General features: G+C 35.9%; 1 protein-coding gene and 1 long non-coding RNA gene across 9 annotated transcripts in view; both read right to left on the bottom strand.

Annotated features, from left to right (window-relative positions):
• LOC127161099 (polymeric immunoglobulin receptor) overlaps nt 1–20,127 on the bottom strand; it is a 22,162-nt gene extending 2,035 nt beyond the window's left edge. The window contains exons 1-8 of one of the 8 annotated variants that reach the window (XM_051103757.1): nt 19,027–20,127; nt 17,584–17,669; nt 7,235–7,555; nt 6,741–7,058; nt 6,618–6,659; nt 5,674–5,772; nt 5,523–5,569; nt 5,210–5,381 (exon numbers count right to left, since the gene is read on the bottom strand). In XM_051103757.1, the coding sequence (XP_050959714.1) occupies nt 5,210–5,381; nt 5,523–5,569; nt 5,674–5,772; nt 6,618–6,659; nt 6,741–7,058; nt 7,235–7,555; nt 17,584–17,668 (1,084 nt within the window). In that variant the 5' untranslated portion in view covers nt 17,669; nt 19,027–20,127. Of the gene's footprint in view, nt 1–3,815; nt 4,857–5,209; nt 5,382–5,522; nt 5,570–5,673; nt 5,773–6,617; nt 6,660–6,740; nt 7,059–7,234; nt 7,556–7,754; nt 9,082–17,158; nt 17,366–17,583; nt 17,875–18,940 lie in introns of those variants that run through there. The other 7 variants (XM_051103754.1, XM_051103753.1, XM_051103755.1 and 4 more) reach the window with 7 other exon arrangements.
• On the bottom strand, nt 12,530–16,669 carry LOC127161102 (uncharacterized). The gene is made up of 2 exons (XR_007826936.1): nt 16,593–16,669; nt 12,530–15,756 (listed from the first exon to the last, which is right to left on the bottom strand). It is a non-coding gene; the product is annotated as an uncharacterized LOC127161102 (long non-coding RNA).
• Nucleotide 20,128: the final 1 nt, after the last annotated feature.

Here is a 20,128-nt window from a genome sequence, read left to right as displayed (position 1 = left end):
CTGATCTCAGATCAGTATTATAAATTTTAATGGCACTTTTGTATAATAAAAGGAAGAGTAAATTCCCAGCTTGCAGACAAGGTCAAAAAGCATTGATATTTGGTTAAATTTCGGTTGTGACGTTGGGTAACCAAAATCCAAAGTGAAGTCAACATCAGATTGACAACAAATACTGACGTCAACCCAATTTCCATTCTCAACCACTATACAACATCTGTCCGTTATTGGGATCCAACATCAACCTGACATTACATTGACGTCCGGTGCCTGCTGGGTTTATTGGACTATTTAGAAAAGCTTTCAAAAAACAAACAAACCTTGCTAATTGATAAAATAACACATATTATACAGACACTTCATATTTAATGGTACTTCTTGATCTGTTAATTGCATTTAATAAAATACACTTTCAGTAAATCATTTCAAATTGGTTTGTAAGTCATATTATGCATTTTTGTGCTGGGCTTTTGTTGCATTTACACCATTTTTAAAAGCCAAACATTTTAAAACAGTGAATCATTTTATGGTGCAATATTTTGATTAATTCAGATTTTCAAAAACCTTTGTTTTACCCATCACTACTGCCAAGGCAAGCTCTGCAAGTATCACTTTACCAGCAAATCACTTTAACTCTTATACTCTAAATGGTCATTAATCCAATTTCAGCATCATAATAATCAATTTCATTTATTTTAAAGAACTCACCAGACTGGACTAAAGCATCTGTTCTTGCTTTTCCTTTGTCACCCAAATGAAAGGTCAAGAATCAAAATGAGATGAACTTACATGTACATTTAATGTGTAATTTTGTTGCAAATTGTTTCTCACCTGAAACATGAAGTTGAATCTTTGTGAAAAGGGAAGCGTAGATAGGTTTGTTGTCTACTCCACAGAAATACACCCCATCATCACGTCTACTCACACTGGCAATTTTTGCAGTGAGGACACGCTCCTGTTCATCATCACTCAGAGAAAATCTCTCATTGGTGTTTGAACCTCCATATATATGAATAAGAGACACTAATGAGACACATTCTCCAGTTTGTACAAATGCTTTAGACTATTTTTGTATTTCTCTGGATATTTGCAGTGGATGACAGCAGTTCCTAATATATAAGCAGTCTGTTCCTCTGACGTCACACAACACGACTCTGAAACCAAGAAAAATATAATTTCTTAATTTCAGTTAAAATTGCTGTTGGTGTACAATAACCATAAGATTCTGTCTAAACACCTGACAGATTAAACGAGTACATGTGAAACATTCTTACCTTGCTCCAAATCTAATTTCACCTCCTGAATCAATTTACTGTCAGCTTTACATCTGTATGTCCCGCTGTCATTTATGGTCAGGTTTCTAATGAGCACATTAACCAGACTCAGAGATTTATCATCAGTCATAGAGAATCTCTCTTCTGGGATCCATAAATCATTTTTTACTTCTTTCACTCTTGTACATTCACTGCCCAACATTTTGCAAAAGCTTTCTTCACTTTCTTTAGTTGTTTCAGGTTTATATTTACAGACGATGATGACACTTCCTCCTGTGATGCCAGTCACAGTGTCAGCAGCATCACCCATGTGACCTGTCAATCAAAATCCACTTCCTCTTTTAATAAGTGCCTTATGATCAGATACTGACAGCAAACTTGATAGTGCAAAGATAATGCAAAGAAAACAGCATCTTACCTTTAATCAGGCAGATCATGAAGAAGAGGAGGGTCTTCATCATCATCACTGTTGATAAAACTCTCACTTCTGTGAATCTGTACATTCTTCCAGCAGTCAGAGACACTGTGAGTCCCTCCGTTGTGTCTCGTTCTGTGTCTATCTTGCACTCTTTAAAAAAGATTTTTATAAAAAAACAGCTCCACCTCTTCCCTTTCCTCTTTGCTAAAGTCTTCTGACTTACTGTGATGAAATACACTGACTCACAGTCAGGCCCAGATTATCCAATGGGCATTGTGTGCACAGCCCCAGGGGCCCATGCGCACTTGGGGCCCAAGTGAGGAGAAAAAAATATATTCGGAGTGTCTTTACATTAAGTGTAAATAGCGTGCTTTTTAAAAAGATTAAACATTTCTTTAACTCAAGAAAAAAAGATGCATTTGTTAGTTGGTACAAAAGAAATGTTCACCTGCTCCTTGTGTAAACATGGGTGTAAACTGCGTTTGCGTTTTGATGCACTGTCATCTTTTTTTAGGTTTATTAGTTATTAATACTACAAGTCACTAGTTTTAATACATTACTAATGTGGATATTCTAGGGATGGGCAACCAGAGGCCAGCTGACTTTTAGTACGGTCTGCTGGATCATATTAGACTCGGATGATCAAATTAAAACATTTGAAATGTCACATAAAGATTGCTTTCGGTTTATTATGTTAGTAGGACTGTGCACTCTTATGTAAACATTCACTAACATTAGCAAATAATAAATGACAAACTGACCATGAAATAGTATTTTCCAGTCAAGATGGTAAACAGATTATCTTTTACCAAGTCCAAGGGGATACCTTTATGTTTAAAAATCTGTATTTTTATTTAAATTTTCATCACACCACTGCGCACAAACAATTGACCAAAGAGTTGCACTTGCCTCAAATTTCAAAGGTCAAATTTATAGTCAACAAAACCCTTGTCAACAGAAAGACAATAATTGCTATCTTATATAGATTACTCTATATATTCCAAAAGCGAAACATATTTTTAAATCTGAACCAGTGGATTGACAAAAAGCTAATGCATTTAAAAACCAAAATAAAATGTAAATAAAATGTAAATAAATATTAAAAAGGAAATTCAGTAAAACGTGTAAAAGGTGTGTGCATATGGATTAATAATCTATGTAATCTCTCAATTTTTATTCAGGCCTGCTCACAGTTGTGTGAAGAGCCGACAAAACATGATGCTTGCATTCAACTGTGGCTTGAAAGTCTTCGTATCTTTTTTTTCCATAAATCGTGATGCTGCTGTTCACTGATTGTTACCTAATAATCAGTCAAACCAGATAAGCAGAGATGGTTAAAAACTGCATTTTAATGCTTGAACAGTAGAGGGCCATAGCACTGAGCCATTAGGATCAATAAAAGCACATGCTTTTGACACTGCATGCAGCTGAATTTGACCACACACTCAGCACAGCTAATGAAACATCAATCTTAGATTTAAACAAACGTGACAATGAGATTACGTTGCTGAATAAAGTGAACCCTGGTTGAAATGCATACATGAGAATGCTTATTTCATTTAACCTGTTTTCTTGTCTGCTACTATTGTGTGTCCTCAGAGAAATTACATGCTCTAGATTCTAGACTGCGTTTTGCTCCAGATGTATAAACACAAATGCTAAATGCTGCTGCTAATATGCTTAATATTTTGTTCCTGCATATGATGCAAACTGCTGCCAACAAGACACTTAGTTTAAATTTGTTTATGATTGCTCATTTTCTAATTAGGCTGTCCATGCAATACACACATTTATATGGATTAAAATAACCTTCACTTATCTTAGATGTTGATTTCAGATGTTTCTGAAGTGCACTGTAAACTGCTACTACAAGCATTAGCCAAATATTTGAATGTTGAGCAGCGAGCTCATTGGCTATGGATACAGGAGAGAACCAATCAGCTGTGACATGTGATAATGATGTCATTATGTCATATTCACTTAGGTCTGTCGAACTGTGCCAACTATGGTTTCATACCAGAACTTTGTATTTGTGTTTGCTGGAAAAAAAACAAAAAAAAAAAAAAAAAAAAAAAAAAAAAAAAAAAACAAGACAATGTTATTCCATATACAGTGTACTGATGCATGTATCTGCATTAATATAGGCCTACTACAAACATCATAGTGGGGAATAGTAGAAAAATAGTAGGAACATGAGATTAGAAGACCAAACTTGAACGGACAACAATTCAATACTGCCTGTCATCAGGTTCCAAGCACCAATGGCTGTAGATAAGGCAATAACTGGCATATATCTTTTTAAATGCCAGACATTCATACAGAATGTGGCTGTCAGTCCTGTTTTTGAGCCATTAATATGGTTACATGCATTTGAAGCTTCAAAACCAGTGAATCAGGGCACATATCAAATAACCAAAGTCAAAAGATTTCCGTAAACAAGTCTTTGTTACATCAGAATTTTTTCAATGTTTCAAAATTGTAATGGTTCGCCGCTAGGAATCAATGATCTCTGTGAAGCCATGAATCAGTGCCAATGCTTTTTAACTGATCTCAGATCAACTTTATAAATGCACAGACATTTTAACACCACATTTGTATAATAAAAAGGAAGATTAGTAAATAGTCTGATTGGTCTGTTGAGACAATTAGACCCTTAATAAAAAAATAAGTTCCACAATTTAATAAAAGAAAACATATTAGGCCTATACATAAATCACATTTAATGGTAGATGGTTTGTTAATTGCATTTAATACATTTCTAACAAAACATTTTTTTTTTTTTAAGTTTTCATTGCATTTACACAAAACAGTGAATCATTTGAATCATTTGATCATGAATCAACAATGGTCTGTAGTTTGAAATATGACGATGGAATAGGTGAGGTGAGGATCGTAGGGGCCCAAACCGTAGCTGTCTGTGCAAACGAGCGGTTCATAATAACACACAGTATGAGTGGACTGAAATGACAGAAGAAAGACAGTCACCAGAGTAAAAACAGACTGGAGATAAGCAGCAATATAGTGAACAATAATAAAGATGATAAGAATCCACAAATACATGATTACATAGAGATTAAGCTCGACCTCAAACAGACACATGATGAAACTGACCTCTTCAGTGAGCAGATTTTCGACCAAGACACGAACGACACCTCTTAGCCACACTGCTGTTTTGTGACACCAGATTGAGATAAAATGCATTTAAAGGCATTTAATTTGACGATGTTCAATTATGAAAGGACCGGTTTCAAAATGAACAATTACTTTAAAATAGTCTATTCTGCCCTATTTAAAAGCCATTAAATCACATTTGGACAATCTAATCATAACGTGAACAACAAAACTGTTGTTATTTATATACACATATACTGTTTAGATTTTCATGCCAGCATATGTAGACTATATGACAGATGACAGTAGTGCACTATTGATTATTTTGTTAACAAAAAGGAGGGTCCCAAATGACAAACTGGCAAAAATTTATTTATTGTAATAAATGGCAACATACTGAATCACATACATGTCATATTTTGAGGCTGTTCAGCCAGTGTGTAGAAATCACTGTCAGAGGGGTTTGTGGGTAAACGTGCCGTGTCATAAACCGTGTTTAAACTGATGGGCTTCTGAGCAGACGGGCGTAATGGTGTGTTTCCAGAGTCTGAGACCACTTCATAATGAGGAGATGAGACTCCCTGAAAGAATCAGGTTCATTATTTTAACTGAATAACATTTTCAGTTCTATGATTTACAATTACTTTTGTAAACATTGTTCTACACTGTTTGAGAAATACTGTAGTCATGCTAACAGATAAACAATGAAGAAGCAATTTTACCTCATCATCACCCTCTCTCATGTTCCCCTGATGTGATGAGCCTGAACCTGTGGATGCACAAAATGTTGAAAGCATGAAAGTGAACATACAAGAATACAGAAGTTAAAAGATTTCAGCATCACATTTGATTTCGGAGCATTTGTGTTTGTACCGTGCGTCTTTTTACATCTCTGATTGAGCAACAACAAAGTCAGTCCTCCGGCTAGCAACAGAATCAAACACATAACCACTAAAATGATGATGTAGAGATCTGCAGAATGACACAAAACACAGTAAAGAAAATAAATTCAAACCACAGAATGAAGCATCACCAGCAAGATCACAGCTGTGTAGATATGAGCATGAGTGTTGAAGGAACAATCCACAATAATATCAGTCTAGCAACAAGACCAACACAAACAATCCAGTAAAACTCAAACTGAAGTACTCTGCAACTATTTTCACCACAGTCAGTCACAATCACGGTCAGTTGTTGATATTTGGTTAAATTTTGTTTGTGACGTTTGTTTGTCAGCTGTTTTGTTGTTTTCAGGTTGTGCAACCAAAATCCAACGTGAAGTCAATATCAAATTGACATCAAACACTGACGTCAACCCAATTTCCATTCTCAACCACTATACAACATCTGTCCGTTATTGGGATCCAACATCAACCTGACATTACATTGACGTCCGGTGCCTGCTGGGTTTACTGGCCTGCTTAGCAAAGCTTTCCATAAACAAGCCTTACAAAGTGATAAAATAACACATATTATACAGACAATTCACATTTAATGGTACTACTTGATCTGTTAATTGCATTTAACAAATGTCACTTTCAGTAAATCATTTCAAATTGGTTTGTATGTGATATAATGCATATTTGTGCTGGGCTTTTGTTGCATTTACAATGTTTTAAAACAGTGAACCATTTTATGGCGCAATATTTTGATTAATTCAGATTTTCAAAAACCTTTGTTTTACCCATCACTACTGCCAAGGCAAGCTCTGCAAGTATCACTTTACCAGCAAACCACTTTAACTCTTATACTCTAAATGGTCATTAATCCAATTTCAGCATCATAATAATCAATTTCATTTATTTTAAAGAACTCACCAGACTGGACTGAAGCATCTGTTCTTGCTTTTCCTTTGTCGCCTACATGAAAGGTCAAGAATCAAAATGAGATGAACTTACATGTACATTTAATGTGTAATTTTGCTGCAAATTGTTTCTCACCTGAAACATGAAGTTGAATCTCTTTGAAAAGGAAAGCATGTGGTGTGTTGCCTGTTCCACAGAAATACACCCCATCATCACGTCTACTCACATTGGCAATAGTTGCAGTGAGGACATGCTTCTGTTCATTATCATTCAGAGAAAATCTCTCATTGGTGTCTGAACCTCCAAATATATGAATAAGAGACACTAATGATCCATTCTCCACTTTGTACAAATGCTTTGGGTGATCTTTATATTTTTCTGGATATTTGCAGTGGATGACAGCAGTTCCTAATATATAAGCAGTCTGTTCCTCTGACGTCACACAACACGACTCTGAACCAAAAGAATTTTAATTCCAATTTGTGTAACAATAGTTGATGGTGAAAAAAACAAAACAAAACAAAACAAAACAAAAAAAAAAAAAAAAAACTGTCTTATCATAAGATGATAAGCCTAAATGCCTGACAGAGAAAGCGAGCACAATTTGTTAAAGAAATATTAATTTCTACCTTGTTCCACATTGAATTTCACCTCCTGAAACCACGTGCTGTCGGCTTTACATCTGTATGTCCCGCTGTCATTTACGGTCAGGTTTCTAATGAGCACATTAACCAGACCCAGAGATTTATCATCAATCATAGAGAATCTCTCTTCTGGGATCCATAAATCATTCTTCACTTCTGTCACCGTTGTACATTCGCTGTCTAACATTTTGCAAAAGCTTTTTGCATTTTCTCTGGTCTTCACATTTTCATGACTATACACACAGTTGATGATGACACTTCCTCCTGTGATGCCAGTCACAGTGTCAGCAGCATCACCCATGTGACCTGTCAATCAAAATCCACTTCCTCTTTTAATAAGTGTCTTATGATCAGATACTGACAGCAAACTTAAAAAAAAAATGCACAAAGACATAAGACCTACACGTAAAGACACGTGCACTCACACAATTTGATCTCAGTGAGTCAATAGTTAATAAAAAAGAACAACATGCATGTTGATACTGCAAAGAAAACAACATCTTACAGACTGTGAGGAGGAGGAGGGTCTTCATCATCATCACTGTTGATAAAACTCTCACTCCTGTGAATCTGTACATTCTTCAGCAGTCAGAGATGCCGTGAGTACCTCCGTTGTGCCTTGTTTTTCTGTCTATCTTGCACTCTTAAAATATATTTTTAGAAAACAAACAGCTCCGCCTCTTCCCTTTCCTCTTTGCTAAACTCTTCTGACTCACTGTGATGAAATACACTGACTGACCAAAGTTAAGAACCATGTGGACTCACAGTGGAGTGTTAAACCAAACCATGAGCAATTTTTTGTCTATTATCTCCTGTGCAGGTCTGAAGGCTTCTTCCACAAATTAGCACACATTTACAGAAGAAGAAGAAAATAAAAACAGTCTGAAGAGCAGAAAAAAAAAACAATTAACTGTGGCTTAAAATAAGTCTTTGTATCTTCATGATGCTGCTGTTCACTTATTGTTACCTAATCAAACCAGATAAGCAGAGATGGTTTAAACTGCATTTTAGTGCTTGGCCAGCAGAGGGCGCAAACTCAAACAGAAGTATACAAACTGAATCATTAATAAAGTCATAATATCATAAATTAGTCATTTGATAACTGCCATTAATATAACAAACTCTTTAATTGTATAGAGCCATTAAGATTAATAAAATCACATGCTTTTGACGCTGTGTGCAGCTGAAATTGAACAAACACTCAGCACAGCTAATGCAGCATCAATCTTAGATTTATCAGGGCCGTCGCTAGGGCTAATCATTTGGGGCTCGAGCCCCGAAAGTTTTTACTCCAGCCCTAAATGTTTTTTGTATGACCCTATGATTTCCACGAAATTTTTCAAAGTTTGAATTAAATAATCAAAAGTTGGTCATTAAACTTAAATCAAGTCGCGATATGGACTAGTATCTGTAAATATTATGCCGAAAAAGACTATTTAAATATGAATCCTGCATGTTCTGCGTGTCTTTTATGAATAAACGGCGCGGATGCGCGGTTTCGTTTTCTACACGTTATACTGACACGCAGTGATTTCAGCGTCTGCCGTTTCACTTAAAAGTCACTTCATAAGCATTTCACTGATTTGAGTAAAACAAGCGTCAAATATATACACAGAAATTTAACTGTATTCAGGGCAGGTCGGCAACCCGTCAAAATAAATGTTCGGTTTAACTTTATTCATCATTCAGTATAATGTACGTGCCTACTACTACTACTGTTAATTAATAAAATGTATTTTTTTTCACACAGTATTTCTTCCATGTTTTACATTTTCCAATCCCCTTTATTTGACAAAAATAAAATATAATTTTCATTAAAAGATCAAATAAATCAATATACCTTCATCTGATAACCAGAAAAAAAAAAAAAAAATACACAATACAGAATTCCATGAGGCTATTGTAAAAATAAATAAAAGCTGTTTTTATGCAATCAAATAAACATACATGCTAAAACATATTTGGTAACAATAAAATGTAAAGTGAGAAAAAATAAAACATTTCATAGGGTCCCAAATATGTTATTGTTTTTTAACTTTTGATAAATTGATGGTAAATTTTATAAGATTCATGGTTTTAATTAATTACACATGATTAATAAAATTAAATTTAACCATTAAAAAGAAGACCAGAAAAATGAAAACAGAAAACAGAATTTGAAAAAAATAAAATAAAAAGGAATTTAGGAAAAAATAGGGCCCCATTTTTGTATGCAACTATATTTGTTACAGTTATAAATGCATTTTCAAATGTATTATTTTAATTGTCTAACATATTTTTGTAATTTTATAATTTTGTTATAATACTTTGATATGTTTGCTATTTGCAGTGATTACTATTTACTATTGTTAATAGTGTGACAAGGTCTTTAACCCCCGGTTTAATGCCCCCAGACCCACCGTAAAGGATCCGGGTTCAACCACTTGTGTCTAACAGAATCTTATGTGAGCATGATGTGAGCTCCCACCCAACACCACTAGCCCCTGATGTTTTAAAATCCTAGAAATGCCCCTGGATTTAAACAAACGTGACATTGAGATTATGTCGCTAAATAAAGTGAACCCCGGTTGAAATGCATACATGAGAATGTTTTTTTTCATTTAACATGTTTTCATGTCCATTACTATTGTGTGTCCTTGGAGCAATTACATGCTCTAGAGTCTAGACTGCGTTTTGCTCCAGCTGTATAAACACAAAGGCTTAATATTGTGTTTCTGCATACAATGCAAACTGCTGCTAACATGACACTTAGTTTATACTTGTTTATGATTGCTCATTTTTGAAGTAGGCAGACCACGCAATACACAAAACCACATGGATTAAAAGAGCATTCACTTTTCTTAGTTGCTGATGTCAGATGTTTCTTAAAGGGGTCATCAGATGCCCATTTTCCACAATTCTTTTCCATGATTCTTTAGGGTCTTAATGAAAAGTCTATAAAATACTTTGGTTAAAAACTCTCAATAGTAGTGAAAAGCAACACCTTTTTTACCTTGCCAAAATCAGCTCAGCAAAAATCATCTCATTCTGGTCGAGGTTTCTTTAAATGTTAATTAGCTCTGCTCACCCCGCCCCTCTCTTCTCTCTGTGGAGTGACAAGCCTGTTTACTTTAGCGGCATTTAGCCGCTAAACTTGCAACTACCACGTTATTAGGAAATGCGATCTCAAAGATTCATAAAAAAAAGAAACCCCTTACACTCACTTCTGCTGAAGCTGGATCATGAATGATTTGTGTGAACATAGGCAGATATATGTAGATCGGGAGGTGCATTCCCTTCACAAACAAACGTAATCTACTGCATCTTCAGCGGCTCAGATGTCGGAGTAAATGACGACCACTATGTTCATTATTACATCCAGCAGCACAACACCTCAATCACTCAATCGGAGATATTCTTTCTAACTAACATCCCTGCTCTGGCAGCAAAACAATGGAGGTCGGACTGTTACAGCTGATCTGAGGTAAGACGCTCATGTCAATCAAACTATCGTGGGAGCGGCCTCTGTTGGTGTGATGCCACAACGACAGGCATCTGAGAACGGCTTAATTTGAAAAAGGGGATATTATTTTTAAGATTAATTAAAAACCACTGCATGGATTTTTATCATTATAGTGTAGATTTGTACATACACTGCCAACACACATTAATGTTCAAACAACATGAAAAAGTGAACTTTGCATCCGATGACCCCTTTAAGTGTGCTGCAAACTGCTACCACAAGCATTAGCCAAATATCTGAATGTTGAGCAGTGAGCTCACTGTCTACCAATACATGAGAGAACCAATCAGCTGTGACATGTGATAATGATCTCATTATGTCATATTGAGTTAGATCTATCAGACTGCGCCATCTAGAGTTTCATGCCAGAACTTTGTATTTGTGTTTATTGGTAAAAAACACAAGAGGTCCTTACTGCAGCCTGTAGCGCGATGACGTAGCTGGATCAGGTCCAATACGTACTGGACGTTGTTACGCGCATGCGCGGTGGTTTGTTTTGGTGACGTCATAGATGCATGCGCAGTAGGTAGTTCGTGAATGATCACACGTGCTTTATCTCCGTTCTGCAGACTCGACTCTTGGATTCAGGTTGCGTAAATTGAAGTTAGCAATGAATTATTGGGTTAATATAAAAGGACATACAGAGACACATCCAGTTAAGGAAATACTAAAAGAATGTTGGGAATATGGAAATGACGGTATTAGAAGTTTTGGTTGGACAGCAAATAAGGATGCTATGAATCTGGGTATTACTGATATTCCAGTTAGTCCTTCTGTCGTAATACCAAATATTCCCCCTTGGTTGCTTCCTATGCCTCAAGTTGATTTTCATCTTCAATATAAGTTTAAGAACGAAAAAATTATACATAAGGATGTCGTAGTACAACAGTATTTGGATCAAGCATATTCCTCTATGCTTCATATATTCACTGATGGGTCAAAGGATCCAGCTTCTGGGCATACGGCTGCAGCTGTATACATTCAGAGATATCAAGTCAAAATTCAGAAAAGGATAACCAATTATGCATCTGTTTTTACTACTGAGCTGACAGCAATTTTGTTGGCTATTCAGTGGGTAGAGGAAGTTAAGCCAACAAGGGCAGTTATTTGTTCAGACTCTATATCATCTCTAAATAGTTTGTCAGGTGGGACATCGAAAGTAAGGCAAGAATTGATTTATGAAATACTTATAAATCTGCTCAGAATACAAAATATGGGTATAATCCTGAGGTTCATATGGGTACCTGCTCACGTAGGAGTACAGGGGAATGAAATAGTTGACCAATTGGCTAAACAGGCGATGAAACATACGACTATTGAAGTGCGAATTCCACTAAGTAAAGCAGAAATAAAAGGAATAATTAAAAATCAAATCAATAAAAAGTGGCAAGAAATGTGGGACAGGGGAATAAAGGGTAGGCACCTATATAGCATTCAAAAACAAGTTGGTAAAGGGAGAGTATGCCTCAACAACAGAAGAGAAGATATCATTATTACACGACTGCGGATAGGACATTCTGGGTTAAATCATTCATTGTACATAATAGGAAAACACCAAACTGGATTGTGTATATTCTGTAGTGAAGTAGAGACAATTGAACATGTACTTCTACACTGTACAGCATATAATAGAGAAAGAGGCGAGTTGACTAAGAAATTGAAGGATCTAAGTATAACTAATTTCAGTTTAATAAATCTATTAAGTTGTGCTTCAGAACAGTCAACAGTGCAAAAAGAAATACTCTATTATCTGAAAGTTACAGGATTGGAAGGAAGAATTTAGTTTTTTTTTTTTTTTTTTTTTTTTTTTTTTTTTGTTGTAACCCCCGTCGAAGCTTCACAATCCAGTCCAGTTGGTGGCGGTAATACACCATAAGTTGGCTTGTCAACCGCCAATAAATGATACAAGAAGAAGAAGAAGAAGAAGACTCTTGTGCTGCGTCCGAAATCGCATACTACTTAAGTAGGCACTACATTTAAATATGAACGTACTACCCGACCGTTAAAAAGTACGTTCTATATAGTATGAATGTGGGTAGTATGAATGGAATTCGGACGTACTACATCCGCCATATTGATGTTATCACGTGTCATGCGTCGTCACAACAGCGCGAAAATTTAAAGAGACTCCACTGCACGAACACCGCACCGGCAATGTTCGGCGTTTTAACGTTGATTGGACAGACAGCTCAGAGAAGGCGTCGGTCAGCTGCTGGCAGATCACGTCTTCGTAGACAGCTTCTAGATTATTTATCAAATAACGTTTCGATTTACAATGTCATCCGTTTATTTAGATTGTGTTAAACAAGTGTCATTTAATCACAATAAACAACGTTTTTTCCTGAGGTACTTACAATTGAAATGAGCCGCGTCTCCACTTTCCGCCATTTTTCGAATATGACGCCTCCTCTCCCGGAGCCTCATGGGATAGGAAAGTGTCCATGATATGCGTACTACAGAATTCGGGCGGAAGCAGTAGGTCATCCGGGTACTTCTCGCCTACTGAATTTCGAATACTATGAATTCGGACATACTACTCGCCTCGCATACTGTTTTTCGCGTACTATATAGTAGGGAAGTATGCGATTTCGGACGCAGCATTGGATTCTTCACGGATGACCAGATTAACGACAGTTATTGTATGTCGGTAGGTAATTAATCTTTGGGATCTTCATTTACTGTTTTGTTGTTTCAATATTTATAGTCTGGTGAATTGTTTTGTATCCGAAGCGGTAAACCCGTGACGCTTAGTGTTTAGCTGAAATGACTCTTATGATGCGCACATGGATTCACATTTTAATCTTATAACGTTATATCAGTACATAATACCATGTGTACAGGCTACAGGGCTAATGCAAGATTAACCTAATTTTGATCAGCTAATGATTACTATTTGTTATTGTCTTGTTCTAGACAAATGTCTTTAAAAAGAGCAGTTGCCCAGAAGTTTCAAGGTGCACACGGTGCTGTAACCAGTACCACTGTCCTTTTTGTGAGAGGTACAAAACAACATCACAACAATCCATAGATAACCATGTGAAGAATCATATAAAATTGGCAGTACATCATGATGGTGAGTATAATTTTACCTCTAGTAATATTATTTTGATTTATACAATTTGATCAGAGCATAAGTGCTTTTTGTTACTTTTTTCCAGAGTTTGTGATTGTTAAGTGCAATTTTCTCTGTAGAGAAAATGCACATTTCCATTGCTGTTACTGTCCTGCTACAGTAATAAGAAAAGTTCAGTTCATTACTCATCTACAAAAATGTAAACAAAAGTTGGGTATTTCTGGCCAGGAACCTCAATCTCCACTCCTGCATAGCCCAGCAGCCACTGCTCCGCTTCTTATTTTTTCAGGACAGACTTCTCCTGTCATTACACAGGTACCTCCCCTGTCATGCCTGCTGGATGGAGTCAATGAGGATGGAGATGTGGCTATCCTCAGACTGTCTCTGACTTGTCGGGTTTTCCATGATGTCGTTGGTGAGCCATCATTTAGGAAAAAGGCTCATTTTGCCTGGCTTGACAGTAAGTTTTTTTTTTATTTTATTTTTTAAATATTTTTACAAGTAGACAGGTTTCCTTTATACACTACACACAATTTTTTTTAAAACTGCAAATGCATTAAGCTTTGCACCTTTTAATAATTTAAATCTCTTTCTTACAATAGGTGTTGTCAACTGGAGTATCAGTGACCACAAGGAGATGTATCGGGTGTCATATAAATTGACGCAATGCCTTTGGTGTGGGGACTTCTTTAAAGACTTCCCGCCAGGCTACTTTGGAAATGGAAAGAAGGGAATCCTTCGTGGGTTTTACGCAGTGAAGGAGTTTGACGGCTATTGCTCAGCAGACTGCTTCATCAGTGACGGCAATCATTATAGCCCCAAGGACAACTAGTTTGTTGTGCTGATATTTTAATATAAAAGTGAGTGACAACTGCTTGACTGCTGTGATCGGTTTGTATATTGAGCCTAATGTTTAATTATTAATGTTTTAATGTTGTTCCCCCCCATATATGTTCATGCCCTGCTGACATTGGGATCACTGTAGAAAAATGTGTACTGGTATTTTAAGTTTTTTTTACATTACTTATTTTATTGTAACTTTGGAATTAAAATGACATTGAGACAATTACTTGACTCATTTTTGCTTCCACTCAACAATAAATATGACCTGAATAAAATGGCTTCATTTTAATGTTGTATATACGCTCGCTGAAAATAATACTTGACAAAGATATTATGCTTTTAATCCATTAAATTTAAGTTTAAAAGCTCTAAAGTTACGCAATTTAAAACTTTATAGTTTCAACATTTTGCATCGGTGTAGAAAGCATCACAATTTAAGCATCAGATTTGTGTAAATATTATCCATTAATAATTACTTATTAATATTCATCACTACTAATACACAGATTAGAATGTCATCACAATACAATATTGAGCGAGCGTGTCCCTTTAAACCAGCACATGCGTATTATATTCAGAGATCGCTACTGTGCATGTGTCTATGACGTCGCCAATACAAACCACCGCGCATGCGCGTAACAACGTCCAGTACGTATTGGACCTGATCCAGCTACGTCATCGCGCTACAGGCTGCAGCGACAATGTTATTGCATACATAGTGTACAGATGCATGTATCTGCCATCATATAGGCCTGCTACAAACATCATAGTGAGGAATAGTAGAAAATTAGTAGAAAAATTAGATTAGAAGACCAAACTCTGTGCAAAGGAAACTTGATCGGACAACAATTCAATATCGTCATTGAGGTCCAAGCACCAGTGGCTGTAGATGAGGCGATAACTACTATATATCTTTCCAAATGCTGTACATTCATACAGAATCTGGCTGTCAATCCTGTTTTTGAGTCATTAATATGGTTACGTGCACATTTGAGGATCATAGGGGTCGTGTTCACCAAATACAGGAAGGCCCAAAACGTAGCTGTCTGTGACGATGATCTCTTCATAATGACAGACAGTATGAGTGGCCTGAAATAGGAGAAGCAAGAGAGTCACCAGAGTAAAAACAGACTAGAGGTAAGCAACAATATGGTTAGTAAAGGTACACTGTAAAAAAAAAAAAAAAAAAAAAAAACTTTCTTATTTGTTACCACGCTAACTTAAAATTTGTAGTTTAGTCAACTTGAAATTTTAAGTTACTTAATGTTAATTTAAATGACAACTTGGGTATTTTAGCTGACTAATCTAAAAAAATTTTAAGTCAGCTGGGTAACAAATTATTTTAAGGTAAAATGTTTATTTTTTTTTTTTTTTTTACAGTGTAAAGATGATATGAATAAATAAGTGTTTGCATAGAAATTAAGCTCAAAACAGACAGGTTGGGGTTTTTGGGGGTGGAGATTGACTCCGCATATTGATAGCGGCTCCCTGATGTGGGAAAATTTCTATTCAATATTAGAATGTTTGCTGGAGCATAAGAAAACAGTCCCACACAAGGCTTTAATACAAAACACACACAATGAATGGCGACTGTAGAAAGCAAAAGCTGAATCCCAGACATTTTGGATGATTTAGAAATTGGCCGGACAGTTTATATATATATATATATATATATATATATATATATATATGTCCAAAAAGAGGACATATCCAAGGAAAAGAAGCCGTATGGTCACCCTAATCATACTGTGAGATCACCATGTGAAACCACTGTGATAGTGTTGAGAAACAGGACATAAAATGACCAATATCTGAACTGCCTCCTCTCAACCTGCTCAACATTTTGAATTCACAGTGAGGTAACATCTGCACTATTCCATTTTCAATATCATAATAATCAATTTCATTTATTTTAAAGAACTCACCAGACTGGACTGAAGCATCTGTTGATTTCCGTTGTCACCCACATGAAAGATCAAGAATCAAAACGTGATTAACTTACATGTACATTTAATGTGTAATTTTGCTGCAAATTTTTTCTCACCTGAAACATGAAGTTGAATCTCTTGAAAAGGAAAGCATGTGGTTTGTTGTCTGTTCCACAGAAATACACCCCATCATCATGTCTACTCACACTGGCAATAGTTGCAGTGAGGACATGATTCTGTTCATTATCACTCAGAGAAAATCTCTCCTTGGTGTTTGAACCTCCAAATATATGAATAAGAGGCACTAATGATCCATTCTCCACTTTGTACAAATGCTTTGGGTAATCTTTATATTTTTCTGGATATTTGCAGTGGATGACAGCAGTTCCTAATATATAAGCAGTCTGTTCCTCTGATGTCCCACAACACGACTCTGAAAAAAAAAAAAAAAAATAAAAAAAAAAAAAAAATTCTCAATTTCAGTTAAAAATGCTTTTGGTGTAAAATAGCCATATGATGTTACATCTGACATTTTAAATGAGTACATGTTAAAAAATTCTTACCTTGATCCAAATCTAATTTCACCTCCTGAATCAATTGACTGTCAGCTTTACATCTGTATGTCCCGCTGTCATTTATGGTCAGGTTTCTAATGAGCACATTAATCAGACCCAGAGATTTATCATCAGTCATAGAGAATCTCTCTTCTGGAATCCATAAATCATTTTTCACTTCTGTCACCATTGTACATTTGCTGCCCAACATTTTGCAAAAACTTTTTTCACTTTTTTTAGTTGTTTCACATTTTATGACTATACACACAGTTGATGATGACACTTCCTCCTGTGATGCCAGTCACAGTGCCAGCAGCATCACCCATGTGACCTGTCAATCAAAATCCACTTCCTCTTTTAATAAGTGTCTTATGATCAGATATTGACAGCAAACTTGATAGTGCAAAGATAATGCAAAGAAAACAGCATCTTACCTTTAATCAGGCAGATCATGAAGAAGAGGAGGGTCTTCATCATCATCACTGTTGATAAAACTCTCACTTCTGTGAATCTGTACATTTTTAGCAATCAGAGACACTGTGAGTCCCTCCGTTGTGTCTTTTTCTGTGTCTATCTTGCACTCTTTTAAAAAGATTTTTAGAAAACAAACAGCTCCGCCTCTTCCCTTTCCTCTTTTGCTAAACTCTTCTGACTCACTGTGATGAAATACACTGACTCATGGTGGTGTTAAACCAAACCATGAGCAAATTCTTGTCTATTATCTCCTGTGCAGATCTGAAGGCTTCTTCCACACAAATTAGCACAGATTTACAGAAGAAAAAAAAAAAAAAAAAAAACCTGTGGCTTGAAATAAGTCTTTGTATCTTCCTGATGCTGCTGTTCACTTATCGTTACCTAATAAATAATCAAACCAGATAACCAGAGATGGTTTAAACTGCTTGACCAGCAGAGGGCGGCAAACTCAAACAGAACGTGTGGTATACAAACTGAATCATTAGTAAAGTCATAATATCATAAATTAGTCATTTGATAACTGTCATTAATATAACAAACTCTTTAATTGTATAGAGCCATTAGGATCAATAAAATCACATGCTTTTGACGCTGAGTGCAGCTGAAATTGAACAAACACTCAGCACAGCTAATACAGCATCAATCTTAGATTTAAACAAACATTTAGATTGATTTCCAATTGGTGTAACAAAAGCTGTTGGTGTAAAATTGCCTTAGGAATAAACATAAGATGATAAACCTAAATGCCTGACAGAGAAAGTGAACAAAATTTTTAAAGAAATATTAATTTCTACCTTGTTCCACATTGAATTTTACCTCCTGAAACCACATGCTGTCGGCTTTACATCTGTATGTCCCACTGTCATTTACGGTCAGGTTTCTAATGAGCACATTAACCAGACCCAGAGATTTATCATCAATCATAGAGAATCTCTCTTCTGGGATCCAAAAATTATCCTTTACTTTTGTCACCATTGTACATTCCCTGCCCAACATTTTGCAAAAGCTTTTTGTACCATCTCTGGTTTTCACATTTTTATGATCATACACACAGTTGATGATGACACTTCCTCCGGTGATGCCAGTCACAGTGTCAGCAGCATCACCCATGTGACCTGTCAATCAAAATCCACTTCCTCTTTGCCTTGATTCAGTGCCTTATGATCAGATACTGACAGCAAACTTTAGAAAAAGTGCACAAATAAAGACAAAAGACCTACACATGCACTCACACACACGAGTTGATCTCAGTTGAATACACATGGTAAAAACAATGGTCACATACAGGTTGATACTGCAAAGAAAACAGCATCTTACCATTAATCAGGCAGATTGTGAAGAAGAGGAGGGTCTTCATCATCATCACTGTTGATAAAACTCTCGCTCCTGTGAATCTGTACATTCTTTGAGAGTCAGAGACGCTGTGAGTTTCGTCATGTCTGTTTCAATCTTGCACTCTAAAGAGTTTTTTTAGAAAACAAACTGTTCCTCCTCTTCCCTTCATCTTTGCCAAACTCTTCTGATGCACTGTGATGAAATACACTGACTGACCAAAGATAGTGACCATGAGCATCTTTTGTCTTTTATCTCCTGTGCAGATCTGAAAGCTACTTCCACACATATTAGCACACATTTACAGAAAAACATAGTGTGAAGAGCAGAAGATGCTTGCATCCAAATGTGGTTTGAAATCAGTATTCATACTTTTTTTTGTCATAAGACATGATGCTGCTTTTCAATGATTGTTACCTAATCAATAACTGAATCAAGTCAGATAACCAGTGATGGTTTAATCTGCATGTTTAATGCTTGAACAGCAGAGCACGACAAACAAAATTAACAAAACATGTGGTATGCAAACTAAATCAAACTACTTAAAGCTAATTCTGTGGGTTAGTGTCTCTGTACATTTATAAAACACTCAACAAATAAAAAACAGAAAACTGTATATCAAACACACACAGGTGATAAATTCTACAATAGACATGATATATACAAAGTGACTAATTCATTTAGCACATTAATATCTCATTCTCACAACTGATATGGCACCTAAACACACGATATGACACTGATATGGCCTTCTGTTCCAGATAAGGCATTTCTGAACAAACAGTGCAGTTAGAAAAATAAATAGTCAGTAGGTAAAATTCATAATAAAAATAAATCTGAAAGTGGTTCCTGTTTCTTTCTCCATTTTTCACACATTAGCCATTTCTAGACGTTTTTGGTTGCAAGGGTGTGTCGTGTGAAAAACACCTAAAACCCAGCTGTGGTGTAAAAAAAGTGTCCTTGTGATTATCTATAGTTTCTCTTATCTGTAATTTCACAGGGGTGTGACAAAATGATTAACTATAGTAACCTGATAAACGTCTGAGAGTAAACACAGAGCAGATCAAGTGTCAAACAAATGCTACTAGAGTTTTTGCTCACATTTATGAATTTCCTACACATTTATGATGTTTTTGATTAACCACAAGCGTAGTTCATTACGCTCACAGAGAA

Source organism: Labeo rohita, unplaced genomic scaffold, assembly GCF_022985175.1.
Source record: "Labeo rohita strain BAU-BD-2019 unplaced genomic scaffold, IGBB_LRoh.1.0 scaffold_543, whole genome shotgun sequence".
NCBI lineage: Eukaryota > Metazoa > Chordata > Actinopteri > Cypriniformes > Cyprinidae > Labeo > Labeo rohita.
The sequence above is the reverse complement of the archived record's forward strand: the minus strand, read 5'-3'. Positions and strand labels throughout refer to the sequence as shown.